This window comes from Anomaloglossus baeobatrachus, chromosome 5 (genome assembly GCF_048569485.1).
Source record: "Anomaloglossus baeobatrachus isolate aAnoBae1 chromosome 5, aAnoBae1.hap1, whole genome shotgun sequence".
Classification (NCBI taxonomy): Eukaryota; Metazoa; Chordata; class Amphibia; order Anura; family Aromobatidae; genus Anomaloglossus; species Anomaloglossus baeobatrachus.
The window spans coordinates 506,456,040-506,473,054 of NC_134357.1; the positions used below are offsets into that span (position 1 = coordinate 506,456,040).

Genomic DNA, 17,015 nt, shown 5'->3' on the forward strand with positions numbered 1-17,015 from the left:
TGACCATAGTTGATGTTCTATGGTGGAGAGGCCTTTTAAGCTTAATGCTTAGAGAAAGAGTGGCCATGCAAGTCTACACATGTGAGCACAAAGCAGGAATCCCTTTCTGTAAGAAATAATGGCTTCTAACAGCAATCATGAGAATTCTATATAATGTCTAAAAAGTCTGTGGAGTTCACTAAGTGGTACGTCAGTGATGGCACCAGCAGCAGTTTGGAGTTGAGTTTGGCTCACAAGTGGATGACTGGGAGTGTACAACTGTTTCATTGTTCCACAATCCAAGATGAATGGTGAGATAGAAATAGAGGAGGAGTATGAAAAACAGTAGTTGTAGATGATGGAATTGAGGACACCGACCACTTACTACTTGCTACCAAAAATACAAGTACAAGGAGAACGAGGATAGATTGAGCATTGCTGATATAGCTAACCAGCTGCTTCATGTGTTTATGAAGAGCTGTAGTTCATAGTCTTTTCTTGCCTGTATATCTCTTTTTATTCCTTCTGCAAATCCTTCAGATTGCAAAACAACTGACAACCAGTACAACCATGACCAAAGCTTTCAGGTGGCATGGAGCCTCCTCCAACAATGTCAGTTGTGGCATCACCTGTTCTTCTCTCTCTTACACTACCCTGTTCATTGCAATGGCCACTATTTATTTTACCATTCATTCCTACTACACTATATTTGACAAAATGTAATCTCCTCAACCTAAATTATTCCATTTTCTCAAAAACATGATACGATTACATGCTGGGTAGTTAAGTACATGTCCAAAAAGTCAACAAATGAAAAATGCTGCTATATTGGTGTCATGTTTAGATTATCAAAATAAACTAGTGAAGAAAAACAGACTTGCACAGTTAAATGTTTGGGTTTTTAAATAAACTTGCCATTTTTTAACAAAATTCTCGATCCTTCTCAAAAAAGCTAGGTAGATACATGTCTGACAATTTTGCATATATACACTAGAGAGCAAAATTAGAGAACAACACACAATTTCCTAAATGTTAAGGTCATTGTGTCTTCCTATGTGATTATATCCGAACACGAGTAATCTAGCAGAATGTTAAACTTATTTCATACAGTAAATTGAATTTTTTCAAAAGCACATAAAGATGTAAATGAGATAAAGGAAAAAGACCACTGATCAAAATTAGAGAACACTTTCAGATATCTGCAAGTTATTGGTGTTGATCTAGCACCTGGTGCTAATTTCCTTAATTATCTGACAAACCCTATTTAACTGACAGCCTAAATTTCCAGTTTGCACTGATTTGCAAAAATGGTGTGCCGTTCCAAAGTTACAAACTCCCCAGCAGCAGGTTGTCCACATGAAGGCCAAAGAGGAGTTTGTCATTCCAAATCTGTGATCTCAAGAATATTGAATCTTTACAACATCACAAACTCTTTCAAGTCCCCCACGAAGGCTTCTCGAAAGACACATGCAAGAGAGGACAGGATATTGATTTTCCATGAGTAATCATTCCAACACTGCAGCTAGAATTGCTCGCCAGTCCAGCACTGAACAGTGTAAGGATCTGTCTCGTCATACAGTGTCACAACATTCAAGAGCATTTGGACTGAAAGTCCACTTTGCAATGACCAAACCTCTCATTAGCAGAAAGAATCAAAAGGCTAGACTCACCTTTGGTGAGGATCATCTTGTGTGGACAGAGGAGAAGTGGTCCACAGTTCATTTTAGTGATGAAAGCAAGTTTAATTTATTTGGATCTAATAGGAAACATTATGTTTGTTGACAAACTAGGGAAAGATCGAACCCAAAAGTCTGTTGAGAAGTCAGTGAAAGGTGGTGGAGGAAGTGTCCTGGTTTAGGGAATGTTTTCTGCAGCAGAAGTTGGACCTCTCATACAGCTACATGGCAGAGTGAATGCAAGTGTGTATCAAAACCTTTTTCAACAATATGTGGTTCCTTACTTGCGTTCATCACTCAATCAGCCAGCAATTTTCATGCAGGACAATGCACCCTTTCACAGCAGTAAAGTAGTTCCTTGCAAAAGAAAACACTGAAACAATGAAATGGCCAGACCAGAGTCCTGATCTAAACCTAATAGAAAACCTCTGGAAAATCCTTGGTGAAAAAGTTATAGCCAATAAACCGACAACAGTCAAAGAACTGTGGGAGAGACTGGAAGAAGAGTGGACTAAAATCACACCAGAGCAGTGTGAAAGACTAGTGATGTTCTGTGGCTGCAGATGTGCTGAAGCCATTCAAAGCAAAGGCCTTGACACTTCATACTGATTTGTGACTGTTTTTACCTTCAGAAAATTTAGTTATTATAATCTTTCTCTGTGCTACTCTCATGCAATGTTCAGCTTTGCACAAGCCTGCTGGCATGGCGTCGTCAGACTCTATTCACTCTGACAAGCAACCTGAGACTTCTGTATTGTTCAGCCAGAGTCGTGTGTTGTCGTTTTCAGTTCTGCAAGAGGTAATTCCTGCAGACTGGTAAGCAGTACTTAAGAGCTCAGGTTGTCAATTACCTTGTGTAGCTGTCTCTCCCCTATTTAAAGTAGGTTTCCTTCCTGTTTGTGCCAATTATAGCTTTAGCATAAGCTTCAGTGATCCCAGTTTTGGTGGTTATCCTGTTGAAGGTGATACGTATTGCACTTTTGAGTAGTGTGAACGTTCTGCATTACTTCCTTCGCTTTTTCTTTACTCCCCTGTACACATATTGTCACTCCTGTGTGTTTTGAGTGCTGTGTGTACAAGTTTCCGTTCTCCCTTATTCGTGTTGTTTTGTGCCTCAAGGGTCTGGGAGAGGGGGAGTAAGATCAGGGCTCAGACAGGAGTTAGGGTCATGCTGGGGGATTGGACCTGGTTGCATCAAACCTACCTCCAAGATAAGGAACAGCGCAAGGACTCTAGTCTGAGAGCTAGTCTATGGTCACCTGTCCTGTTATTACATCTCCTGTGACACCCTGTGACATTATCATCGGCCCACCTATTTTTCCCTATGGATCCGGTCACTAGCCTTGCTAAACAGCTACAGGCCTTAACTCTCCAGGTAGCAGAGCTAAGTGGGTGGTTCAGCTGCAAGCCCAGTCTCCTCAGTGTTGTTGGCTGAGGCCAAGATCTATTCACTTAAACAGGGGAATTGTCCGGCGGAGGATTACTGGGCTGAGGTCCGGTGCTGGGCATTTGAAACGCAGTGGAATGACCCTGCTCTCAAGAGCCAGTTTTTTCAGGGCATTTCAGAGTGGGTCAAGGAAGCCTTAGTAATGTAAGAGACCTCTCACTCTCTGGAGTCTGCGATGGCCTTAGTAGTCCGTATTGATCGTCAGTTCCACCAGAGGTCTCATGATACCATGTGGGAAGGGGCAGCAACCCCAATTGTGCTTCCTAAGCCCTCGATCGAGCCCATGTAGCTTGGGGAAACGTCTCAGGTGTACAGAGAGTCCTGTACACAAATATGAGAGGTCTTGTTTTTTTCTGTTGTAAAAAAGGGCATTTTATCAGCTTGTGTCCTCTTGTACCAGAGAAAGGCCGACCGGTGGAAAAGCTGCTAAGCTCAGGTGGATTTGGGAATTCTTGCCTGGGCCTACACATCTCCTCCATGATAGCCACTTAGTGTTTGTTGCCTGCCAAAGTGAATATTGGGGGGCATGAGGTGACCATTCATGTCTTCCTGGATAGTGGTGCTGGGGCAAATATCGTGGATGAGCAGTTTTCACTCTGCTCTGGACTACAGGTGGACGCGCTACTCAGTCCTATACGGATTGTGGCTATCGATTCTTCTCCAGTGCCCCAGGGAGTCTTCAGGGAGTGGGTCCGCAACTTGGAACTCTGCATTGGGGTCCTTCATATTGAGCATCTCACCTGCCAGGTACTCAAGGACCTAACTGCATCGGTGGTGCTGGGGTTCCCATGGCTCTCTTTACATAACTCTGTAGTAAATTGGAAGACTCAAGATATTGTACAGTAGAGCTCATACTGTAAGGTTCACTGCCTGGGTGCCTGTGTGGCTACAATTAGCCCCTATATTCAAGAATCTTTGTGTGAGTTCAAGGATGTGTTCTCAGAGAAGGGTAGTAAGACGTTACCACCGCACAGACTATATGATTGTACTATCAGGTTATAGCCAGGGGCTCGCTTGCCCAAATGCAGACTGTACAATTTGTCCAGCCCGGAGAGGTTGGCTTTCAAAGAATAGATAGCTGAGTGTTTGACCAATGGACACATTAGGCCTTCGTCCTCTCCAGTCACGGCTAAGTTTTTCTTTGTCAAAAAGAAAGATGGTGGATTACGACTGTGTCTGGATTTCTAGGAGCTGAACAAGATTACGGTTCATGATCCATACCCAGTGCCACTCATTCCTGATCTCTTCAACCAAATTACTGGTGCTACGTGGATTTTTTAGCTCGATCTTAGGGGGCCTATAATCTCATCATAGTCCATAAGGGGGATGGGTGGAAAACCACATTTAATACACCAGAGGGTCACTATGAGAATCTGGTAATGCCTTTGGTCTCACCAAGGCGCCTGCAGTATTTCAACACTTTATTAATGATTTGTTTGTTCATCTGTTGGGTAAGTTCATTGTCTTTTACCTAGATGACATCCTCATTTATTCCCAAGACCGTAGCTCACATGAAAAACATATTAAACAGGTGTTAGAGGTGCTCATGGCACACAGGCTTTACGCCAAACCAAAGAAATGTGTATTCACCGCTCAGGAGTTGCCTTTTCTGGGGTTTATTATTTCCGCATCTGGTTTCAGGATGGATCCCTCTAAGGTACATGCTAATTTAAATTGGGAACATCCTGAAAATCTCAATGCACTACATTATGGGTGTTAGGTCCGAGCATTCCTACATGAACAGTGTCTTGGAAAGTGGATTGGTCATCATGGGACAGTTGAATGGCCAAAGTCTCCCGATCTGACCTCCTTAGACTTTTATCTTTGGGGTCATCTGAAGGCAATTGTCTATGCTGTGAAAATACAAAATGTCCAGCATCTGAAACAACGGATACTGGAAGCCTGTGCTAGCATTTCTTCTGCGGTGTTGCTATCAGTGTGTCAAGAGAGGGAGAAGAGGGTTGCATTGACAATCCAACACAATGGGCAGCACTTTGAACACATTTTATAAGTGGTCATAAAATTGTAAATAACTAATGAATGGTTACGTTAAAACCAAGCACACCATTGTTTTTTCTTGTGAAATTCACAATAAGTTTGATGTGTTACATGACCCTCTTCCCATTGGAAAAAATAAAGTTGGATCCAAATGGCCGACTTCAAAATGGCAGCCATGGTCATCACCAATCTTGAAAAGTCTCCCCCCTTCCATGTACTAATTAGCCACAAACAGAAAGATGATATCACCAACCATTCCCATTTTATTTAGGTGTGTCCATATAAATGGCCCACCCTGTATATATTGTGAGGTAGCGCGGTCGGCTGCGTAGCAGAAGACACGGGATCCAGGCATTAAGGTTCACAGCACACGGTTTTTAATGTCCAAACAAAAAGTCCACAGCAATATACATGTGCCTCTCCAGCAGAGAACTCAGGGAGTTGTGTTCACTCCCTCACACCCGGCACACCTGCCCTCGTTCCTGTTTCCATTTAACCCTTCCTTCGGCCTGTAGGGAAACAGCATTAACCCTAGAGTGGTTTTACTTTCTATCATGGAGTGAGCACAACCGGGGCGAGACATACCGGCCGTCATAGATAACCCCGGTCACAGTCTCACAATATATATATATATATATATATATAGATAGATAGATATCTATATATATAATTGCCTTATTCTGTCTGTCTGTCTTGCTCCAAAATTGTGTCGTTACAGTGACATTGTGTCCTTACAGTGACAACCATCGGATTGGCCGCTGGGCTCGGCCTGGCCCCGCCCCCCCCACATATTGGCCGCTTGGCTCAGCCTGGCCCCGCCCCCCGCATGGATTGTCCATTTGGCCAGGCCCCGCCCACGATGCCCGCTAAGCCACGCCCCCTCACACTATGCCTGCTAGGCCACGCCCCCTCACACTATGCCCGCTAGGCAATGCCCCCTCACACTATGCCCGCTCGGCCACGCCCCCTCACACTATGCCCGCTTGGCCATGCCCCCTCACACTATGCCCGCTCGGCCACGCCCCCCGCACACGTTGGGCACCTGTACACCTCCCCCCCAGGACAATTCCTCCCATTATACTCCTCTTTCCCCGGGAATACTCCTTCCATTATACTCCTCCTATTATAATCCTCCTATTATACTCCTCTCTGAGGTGTTCGCAGCATGGGGGATGGAGCACAATGGGGGGGTGCAGCATGGGGGGGTGGACCACGATGGGGAGTGCCCAGAATGGGGGGATGAAACACGATGGGGGATGCGCAGCATGGGGGATGGAGCACGATGGGGGTTGCAGCATGGGGGATGGAGCACGATGGGGGGTGCAGCATGGGGGATGGAGCACGATGGGGGGTGCAGCATGGCGGATGGAGCACAATGGGAGGTGCAGCATTGGGGGTGGACCACGATGGGGGGGTGCCCAGAATGGGGGGATGAAACACAATAGGGGATGCGCAGCATGGGGGATGGAGCACGATGGGGGTTCGCAGCATGGGGGATGGAGCACGATGGGGGGTGCAGCATGGGGGATGGAGCACGATGGGGGGTGCCCAGAATGGGGGGATGAAACACGATGGGGGGTGCCCAGAATGGGGGCATAAAACACGATGGGGGTTCGCAGCATGGGGGATGGAGCACGATGGGGGGTGCAGCATGGGGGATGGAGCACGATTGGGGGTGCCCAGAATGGGGGGATGAAACACGATGGGGGGTGCGCAGCCTGAGGGATGGAGCACGATGGGGGTGTGCAGCATGGGGTTGGAGCACGATGCGAGGTGCACACCTGCCCCCAAAACACACACACACCTCCACACACGCACCGCACAACACACCACACTGGGAACCACAAACACCCCCCTACACAGACACCCACACACACAGACAATGTCGCACACACACAACACACAAACACCGTGGCACACACAAATATACGCACATACCGCGCAACACACACACATTGCACAAAACATACCTCCCTCCCCAAAACACACACACGCACCCCACACCCACATAAACTGCGCAACACACACAGCACCACACACACACAACGCTACAGACACAGCGCTCCACAAACAACGCAACACACACAACGCAACACACAAACAACACCGCTCTCACTCCCCCCCCCACCCAGACAACACCCAGAACATTTACAGCGCCCTACAGAAACACTGGCAACTACACACAACATCTATATATATATATATATATATATATAACAAAAATGATACATTACCTACACAATAAATTCTAGAATACCCCATGCGTTAGAATCGGGCCACCTTCTAGTATATATATATATATATATATATATATATATATATATATATATATAGATAGATATATATCTATATTACACACACAGTATGTCACAAAGGTAAGTACACCCGTCACATTTTTATAAATATCATATCTTTTCATGGGACAACAGTGAAAATATGACACACTTGTATAATGTAAAGTGGTCAGTGTACAGCTTTTCTAACAGTGTAAATTTGGTGTGCCCTCTAAAATCCTTACACAGCCATTAATGTTAAAACCACTCACAAAAGTGAGTACACCTCTACGTGAAAATGCTCAAATTGTACCGAAAGTGTCAATATTTTCTGTGGCCACCAGTATTTTCAAGCACTGACTTAACTCTCTTGGACATGGAGCTCACTAGAGTTTCACAGAAGCCACTGGAATCCTTTTCCATTCTTAATGACGACATCACTGAGCTGGTGGATGTTAGAGACCTTGTGCTTTTCCACCTTCCATTTCAAGATGTCCCACCGAAGCTCAATAGGGTTTAGGTCTGAAGACATGCTTGGCCAGTCCAGCACCTTTACCCTCAGTTTTTTTTTAGTAAGGCAATGGTCATCTTGCATTCATGTTGGAATACTGCCCTGTGGCCCAGTTTCCAAAGTGAGGGGATCATGCTCTACTTCAGTATGTCACAGTACATGTCGGCATTCATGGTTCCCTGAATGAACTGTAGCTCCTCACAGTCGACAGCATTTATGCAACCCCAAACAGTGACACTCACTACCATGTTTAACTGTAGGCAAGACACATTTGTGTTTGTACTGCTCACCTGGTTGATACCATTTGAATCAAAAATGTTTATCTTGATCTCATCAGACCACAGGACTTGGTAATCCATGTCCTTAAGTCTTAGGCGGGCTTTGCACACTGCGACATCGCAGCCCGATGCTGCGATGCCGAGTGCGATAGTGCCCGCCCCCGTCGCAGCAGCGATATGTGGTGATAGCTGGCGTAGCGAAAATTATCGCTACGCCAGCTTCACACACACACTCACCTGCCGTGCGACGTCCCTGTGGCCGGCGGCCCGCCTCCTTGTTAAGGGGGCGGGTCGTGCGGCGTCACTGTGACGTCACACGGCAGGCGGCCAATCGGAGCGGAGGGGCGGAGATGAGCAGGATGTAAACATCCTGCCCATCTCTTTCCTTCCGCATATCCTACGGAAGCCGCAGTGAGGCCGGTAGGAGATGTTCCTCGCTCCTGCGGCTTCACACACAGCGATGTGTGCTGCCGCAGGAGCGAGGAACAACATCGGACCGTCGCGTCAGCGTAATCATGGATTACGCCGACGCTGCACCGATGATACGATAACGACGCTTTTGCGCTCGTTAATCGTATCATCTAGGCTTTACACACTGCGATGTCGCATGCGATGCCGGAAGTGCGTCATTTTCAATTTGACCCCACCGACATCGCACCTGCGATGTCGCAGTGTGCAAAGCCCGCCTTAAGGCCCAGTCACACTAAACAACTTACCAGCGATCCCAACAACGATACAACCTGATAGGGATCGCTGGTAAGTTGCTAGGAGGTCGCTGGTGAGATGTCACACTAAGCGACGCTGCAGCGATCCCACCAGTAACCTGACCTGGCAGGGATCGCTGGAGCGTCGCTACACGTGGAAGCATGCTGCGCTTGGTAACTAAGGTAAATATCGGGTAACCAACCCGATATTTACCTTGGTTACCAGCGCACACCGCTTAGCGCCGGCTCCCTGCACACCTAGCCACAATACACATTGGGTTAATTACCCGATGTGTACTCCAGCTACGTGTGCAGGGAGCAGGGAGCCGGCACTGACAGCGTGAGAGCGGCAGACACTGGTAAAGAAGGTAAATATTGGGTAACGAAGGAAAGGGCTTCTTGGTTACCCGATATTTACATTGGTTACCAGCGTCCGCAGAAGCCGGCTCCCTGTTGCCTGCACATTCAGTTGTTGCTCTCTCGCGGTCACACACAGCGATCTGTGCTTCACAGCGGGAGAGCAACAACTAAAAAATGGTCCAGGACATTCAGCAACAACCAACGACCTCACAGCAGGGGCCAGGTTGTTGCTGGATGTCACACACAGCAACATCGCTAGCAAGTTGTGCCTCAGCAGCGATGTTGCTAGCGATGTTGCTTAGTGTGACGGTACCTTTATTGTCTTCAGTAAAGTGTTGGAGGCTTTTATTGCGCATCATCTTTAGAAGAGATTTCCTTCTGGGACAACAGCCATGCAGACCAATTTGATGCAGTTTGCGGAGTATGGTCTGTGCACTGACAGGCTGACCCCCATTACTTTAACTTCTGCAGAAATACTGGTAGCACTTGTATATCTATATTGAAAAGACAACCTCTGGTTATTACGCTGAACATGTGCACTCAACTTCTTTGGGAATCCATGGTGAGGCTTGTTCTAAGTCGAATTTATCTTGTTAAACAGCTGTATGGTCTTGGCAACTGTGCTGTAGTTCGGTTTCAAGATGTTGTCAATCTTCTTATAGACTAGGCCATCTTTGTGTAGAGCAACAATTCTTTTTTTCAGTTCCTCAGGGAATTATTTGCTATGAAGTGCCATGTTGAACTTACAGTGACCAGTATGAGAGCGTGTGAGTAATAACACCAATTTAAGACACCTGCTCCCCATTCACACTTGAGGCCTTGAAACACTGAGTCACATGAGATCAGGGAGGTAAAATGGCTAATTGGGCACAATTTAGCTATTTTCATTAAGGGGTGAACTCAACTGAATTGCTGCATTATTCACAGAACACTATTCATCTTCCTCCTCTGCCACAGTTGCACAATGTCTAAAGTACTTGACAAATACTGATGTTCCCTCACTATACAGAACCACCATAAAATAGGTACAGCATTCCCTCCATCAGATTTTATAAAGGCTTTCATATTCTCTCCTGATTTTTTGCACTATACCATGTTAACGCTGGTGGGTTTTGTTCACACCCTGCCATGGACTTGGCTTACACTGAAGGGGCGTGACTAAAGGCCACGTCACACTAAGCAACATCGCTAGCAACATCGCTGCTAACGAACAACTTTTGTGACGCAGCAGCGATGTTGCTAGCGATGTTGCTGTGTGTGACATCCAGCAACAACCTGGCCCCTGCTGTGAGGTCGTTGGTTGTTGCTGAATGTCCTGGGCCATTTTTTAGTTGTTGCTGTCCCACTGTGAAGCACACATCGCTGTGTGTGACAGCGACAGAGCAACAACTAAATGTGCAGGCAGCAGGAGCCGGCTTCTGCTGACGCTGGTAACCACGGTAAACATCGGGTAACCAAGAAGCCCTTACCTTGGTTACCCGATATTAACCTTCGTTACCAGCGTCCGCCGCTCTCAGCTGTCAGTGCCGGCTCCCTGCTCTCTGCACATGTAGCCGGAGTACACAGGGTAATTAACCCGATGTGTACTGTGGCTAGGAGTGCAGGGAACAGGGAGCCGGCACTGGCAGTGTGAGAGCGGGGATGCTGGTAATGAAGGTAAATATCGGGTAACCAAGGTAAGGGCTTCTTGGTTACCCGATGTTTACTGTGGTTACCAGCGTCCGCAGAAGCCTGCTCCTGCTGCCTGCACACATAGCAGAGTACACATCCGGTAATTAACCCGATGTGTACTGTGGCTAGGTATGCAGGGAGCCAGCGCTAAGCGGTGTGCGCTGGTAACCAAGGTAAATATCGGGTTGGTTACCCGATATTTACCTTAGTTACCAAGTGCAGCATCGCTTCCACGCGGCGCTGCGGGCTGGGACACTGGTTGCTGGTGAGCTCACCAGCAACTCGTGTAGCGATGCTCCAGCGATCCCTGCCAGGTCAGGTTGCTGGTAGGATCACTGGAGCGTTGCAGTGTGACATCTCACCAGCAACCTCCTAGCAACTTACCAGCGATCCCTATCAGGTTGGATCGCTGTTGGGATCGCTGGTAAGTTGTTAAGGCCCAGTGACACTAAAGTGACTACAAGGTATTTACTAGGGCCTCTGATGATGAGGATAGGCTTGGCTGTCAGTAGTCAGCAGGTACGACTGCAGGATAGTCCCTGGGTCTGCAGCAGAGGGTCAGAGACATGGGTGTGATTTACAGGCGGACGAAGGTAAAAGACGTAGTCAAGTTATCTGAGATCAGAGCAGGCATCACAGATTCAATATACATAGCAAAGGTCCAGAGCCAAGAGGTTTGTATAAACAAGAAGACAAACCGGGTCAGAAAACAGGAGATACAATACCAGAAAGCACCTTGCAGGAATCTAGACAGGAAGTGAACTATAATCTCAGATAAGGCGATAATTGGCGGGAGAAGCTGCCTAATAAACGCACTGGTGTTTGGGAAGGGAATGGGTCAGGGATAGTGTTGAGCGGACCCGGACCGTCAAAATCCGGATCCGCGCGGTTTGAGCGGCAGATCCGAGTCGGAGTCGTGGAGTCGGAGTCGGTGCATTTATACCGACTCCGACGCCACCAAAATGAGCTCCGACTCCACGACTCCGACTCCACAGCCCTGTCCTATACGATGCAGAGGTGAGCCGGATAAACCATAGAAGAAATTTTCAGTTTTTTTAAATTGTCTCCTGGCGTCCACTAAATGCTAACTCTGTTTTTGAAGATTCGCCGAGAAATCTCAAAATATGGAGACTGTTGTCTCGCTATACTTGAGTGATCCTCTTTGCCCAGCAAGGAGCAATACGACATCTCTGCCCTCGCAATTCAAAAGCCATGCTAGGAATGGGCTAGGGCGGGCTCCTGGAGGTGGGGGTTTAGCAGGGATTCCAAGGGCCCTCTCAACTGCAAAAATGGGGGAGAATTCATCTCCCCAATTAGATTTAAACTAGGTTTCAATAAATTTTTCAACGTGTTACCTTGCAGCTCTTTCAGGGAGGCCTAGATCTAATATTATTTCAACAAAGTCTGTTTTCAAGATCATCTGTTTTTTTAAGCCATGTATCGGCTCACCCAGTCACCTTGTTTAGTTTTGTTCGCCATAGGGGAAAGTTTGAGCTCCAAATATGATACTCTGGATTCCACTTCAGAGATATGGCCACTTAAAGCCTGCATCCTATGTGGCGCCCTGGACAAGCCAGGTCGTCACAGGTACTGCAACAACACACCCCACACCTCGAGATAGGCACATCAGTCACACACAAATCCTTGTTGCCTTCCTCCAGGGGCTGATGGACACACCAGGTGGGGTGGAGTCAGGCGGTTGGCCCCACCCACCGAGGAGTTCACAGTCCTGGAGGCGGGAAAGGAAGTCAGAACAGTTAGGGAGAGTGAAGTGGAAGGAGTAAAGGAGCAGTGGAGAAGCGATCTGACCGTGTCCGGGTACGTGGCCCGGGCGCCAAGAGCAAGGTTGGCAGACGGTGGTGGCCGTCTGCAGGAGAGGCCGATCGACGCGGAACCGTAAGACCGGGGTCGGGCGGTGGCCCGCCGGTACCGAACCGGGGAGCGAAGAGAAGCCAGCACAAACCGGCAGAGCCTACGGACCCTGACCAGGTTTGGAGTCGCAGTTGAACCGGTCAAATCCGTTAGCGACCGGAACCTCCGGGGTTTCCTAGCAGCAAAGACCCGATAGAAGGCAACCGTCCAAACCGAGAAGGGAAATACAGCTACCACCAAGGCTAGAATTCCCAGGGCCAGAGCCTGCGGGCAAAAGTAGGTCCTCCGGCACACATCCAAGCTGGGGAGCGGGTTACCGGTGGGAAGCCATCGGGACCGAAGATACACAACAGGTGCAGGGAAAGGCAGCCACCACCAACCGTCCGGGAGTGACCACCGCAGCCGGCTGTGGGACCCGTCCATCCATCCGTTTGTTTTACCGGAGACTCCGTATACGTTATTGGCTGAGTGAGTACCTCCGTGCCATCCGGCACCGCGCTGCCCCCGCGACCCTACACCTCGCCAACCCTGCTTCCCCAGTCTCCCTCACCGTGCACCGGGACCACCAAATCCCCCTACCCACGGAGGGGAAAGAAACATCTCGGCTGCTCCCTGTCATCGCTCCTGGGATCCCCGTCCAGAGCAGCGATGGTGCACCAACCTCACCACAAACCGTGGGTGGCGTCACGGACCAACCCCCCAAACCCAAAACCACCCGTTTCACTCACGGGCGAGGAGCGCCGCTTGAGTCCCCGGATTCGGCCCACCGCTTGAGCCACTGAGCAGCCAGCAGCAGGCAGCAGCAGCGCCGGACCCGAGTGTTAGCGAGAGCGCAGCGGCCTCTCTCCCGCCCGCGACACCTACATCTGACCGTACTTCCTAAATTTTCCTCATCGGTGACCACATACAAACTGAGATGGACTGTAGTAACTGCTCTGAGTCTTGGAGCAGAGTTAGGTCTCCCCAGCCTTAATACATCTCATCCTCCAACATTTGCCCTCTACGGTACACTGGGGTTTTTATGAAGTAAGCACCAACCCTTAATGTTCTGGTGCTGTCCGTCTGGTCCCCCCCTAGCGAATTCCTTGAGCTTATCTGCTGCTGTAGAGCTTTTGCTTCTGCTTATTCTAGCAGAAACTTGAGCATAACATAGAGAAGAGTATAGGGTAGTCTTCAGATTTTCTATCAAGACAACAACACCCCACAGCGTCTTCTCTACTAATGGGTAGGGTGTGTGACTGGGGTTTGTGTACTCCAATACACTAAGTGTGCAAATGAGAATTACTATGGCATGAAAGGAGTGCTCAGAGGCTAATGTCCCTGTGTCCAGAAAGTAACAAATGTTCACCTTATGTGGGAGAGGCCTCCGGTGCTGCAAACTCCTTCACCCGTGTCTTCCACCCTTTATAAATGTCAGAACGCGCCAATTGAGGTCCAAAATGCTGCGTCAGTCACCCCAATCTGATTACTGTGCAGAGGACTCACGTTTGAGGGATTGGAAAGATAGGGGCCGCACCTGTAGCAACCTGATGGCACTAGGACCCAGTTGGTGTCTCTCAGCCCAGAAGATCTTCACCAGGGTTAATACAGGGATTATAGCAGGCATGTAAGGAGAACAGTATATTGTATGCAGGGTATGGCAGCGGGCCAGTGCCACTGCCTCTGAGAAAATGGTGTATGGGAACCTTAAATTTATGCCTGGATTACTTTGCCTCCCTTCCCTGGCTGGAATCCATTCAGGAAACTTAAGGCCGCGTCTCACTAAGCGACATCGCTAGCAACATCGCTGCTGAGTTACGTTTTTTGTAACGCAACAGCGATCTTGCTAGCGATGTCGCTGTGTGTGACATCCAGCAACGACCTGGCCCCTGCTGTGAGGTCGCCGGTCGTTGCTGAATGTCCTGGACCATTTTTTGGTCATTGCTCTCCCGCTGTGAAGCACACATCGCTGTGTTTGACAGCGGGAGCCAACGATCTGAATGTGCAGGGAGCAGGGAGTCGGCTTCTGGCAGCCTGCGGTAAGCTGGTAACCAAGGTACATATCGGTTATCCAAGCAAGGTGCTTTGCTTAGTAACCCAATGTATACCATGGTTACGTGTGCAGGGAGCCGGCTTCTGGCAGCTGCGGACGCTGGTAACCAAAGTACATATCGGGTATCCAAGCAAAGCGCTTTGCTTAGTAACCCGATGTGTACCACGGTTACGAAGCACAGCGTCGTTACACAGGTCGCTGGTGGCTGATCTCTGATCGCTGTGGAGATCTGCCTGATTGACAGCTCACCAGCGACCATGTAGCGACGCACCAACGATCCCTGACAGGTCAGATCGCTGGCGGGATCGTTGGTTGCGTCGCTTAGTGTGACAGTACCCTTATATTGCAGGAGTTGCCCAGATGGAGTCTGCAGGAGCAGCAGAATGGCTCTAGGACTCAGATTACATCTAAGCCAAGCAGATCCTCATCAGTGAAAATACCAGATCAGCTCTGGGGCACAGGAACAGGGCTGACAGGGTGACAGAAGCTTGGGAGAGCAATGTCGGACGTACCTGCTTCCACATTCTCCTCCTCACTCCCCAGCCTCATGATGAAGCTCCAAGATAGCGGCCACTACTCCCTCACTTGTGTACAGCCAAAGTTCCACAGTGCACGGCAAGTCAGTACTTCAGTACTGGCAACCCCTTTGTAGCCCAGTATAAGCCTCTCTCCCCTAAGCGATTTCTGAGTCGAGGGGAAGGCTAAAGAGATGAAAAACCAGCAGGTTGGCAGTCTGGATAGTAGGAACTCCACTTCAGCACCACTGCTTAGCACCTGAACATAACCACGTCCTGATTTTTGACATTTTCACTCCAGTCTCAGCCAGGTCCACCAAGGTGGGTGGTGCATTGACTGTAGTGGAATAATTCACTAAGTTTCATGCACGTCAATGAATTCCGCATATCTTACACCACCAAACCACTTTATTAAAACTTGATTGCACGGCTCCAGCCTTAATGAATCGGCCTCTAAATCTTAAAGTGTAACATCCATATAAAAGATTAAGGCCCTGTGCGTACGCTGCGGTTTTTGCCGCAGATTTGCCGTGGTTTTGCTGCATGAATTGCTGTAGAAAATGTTCATAACCTTTCTGTAGTCATTCCCCAGCAAAACCTAAGGTAAAAAAAATGCTGTGTGCACACTGCTTTTTTTCCCCCTACAGGTTTTGCTGCAGAAATTCTGCAGCAAATAGAATGAGCATGTCACTTCTTTTCAGCAGGTACCTGCGTTTTTTGCCATAGATAATGGTAAAAAACCACAGGGACCAACCCGCGGCAAAACCAAGGCAAAAACGCTGCAAACCACAGCAACAACACGGGTGCGGTATTCTGCCAGGGGGTGCAGATCTAGTTATTATTATTCTACAACCAGTGAGTGAGTAGAACCTGTGATTTCTTTGAATTTAGTGGTCACTACTCACCAGTGCGGTTATCTGTAGGAATCTCCTCTTTACACCGCTCATCAACCCTCACATATGTCTCTGTAGTATTAATATGGGTCACATCTTCACCCTGAAATAAAAATTGTAAAAGTCACAGATAGTTGGAGATGTTTGGTGAAATGTTTTTGAACAACAAAGATCAAAATCCAATCAATAACAACAAAAAAATTGTGAGAAGATCCAGACATCAGCTAATGACTACGATCAGCCTTATTCTGTTATCTCCACCATGTTTAACGCCTTTACACCCAAAGATGTACTGGTATGTCCTTGGTCACCTCCCTCCGGTTATCGCGGGCTTCGGTGGCGATATTCTCCGTACATGTCAGCTGATCTGATCAGACATAGGTGGATCAGAGATCCACTCATGCCTGTTAATGTACCACCCCGCCAAGCCGCTCGGATCCGTGCTCGTACGGTGGGTGGTGGCTCGATCCTCTCACGGACCCGGGGTCACGTCGCTCTGCAAGGGAGTTGGCGCTACACGCAGGGACTTGACGGGGAAGTTCCACGGCTAGGGCCGCGGTGGTTTGGTTTGGGATGTAAGTTTGTGACACCACCCACGGGTTGTGGTGAATAGATGGACACCACCGCTGCCGTTAACTAGGCCTCCCGGGAACGGTGTTGCGCAGCTTGGTGTTGACCCCTCCGTGGGTAAGGGAATGATGGTCCCGGGGGCTCGAGGGAGGTGCCGAGGCGTGGGAGCGGGTGCGTGCAGGGTGCTGATGCTCTGCGGCGCGGTGCACGGCCCGAAGGCACTGGTTTACTCACTA

The 17,015-nt window shown here is 48.6% G+C and overlaps 1 protein-coding gene across 1 annotated transcript in view; it reads right to left on the reverse strand.

Annotated features, from left to right (window-relative positions):
• The window catches only part of LOC142312002 (uncharacterized), a 177,664-nt gene that overhangs the window by 104,700 nt on the left and 55,949 nt on the right, over positions 1-17,015 (reverse strand). The window contains 1 exon segment of the mRNA XM_075350876.1: positions 16,222-16,312. Coding sequence (XP_075206991.1) covers positions 16,222-16,312 — 91 coding nt within the window.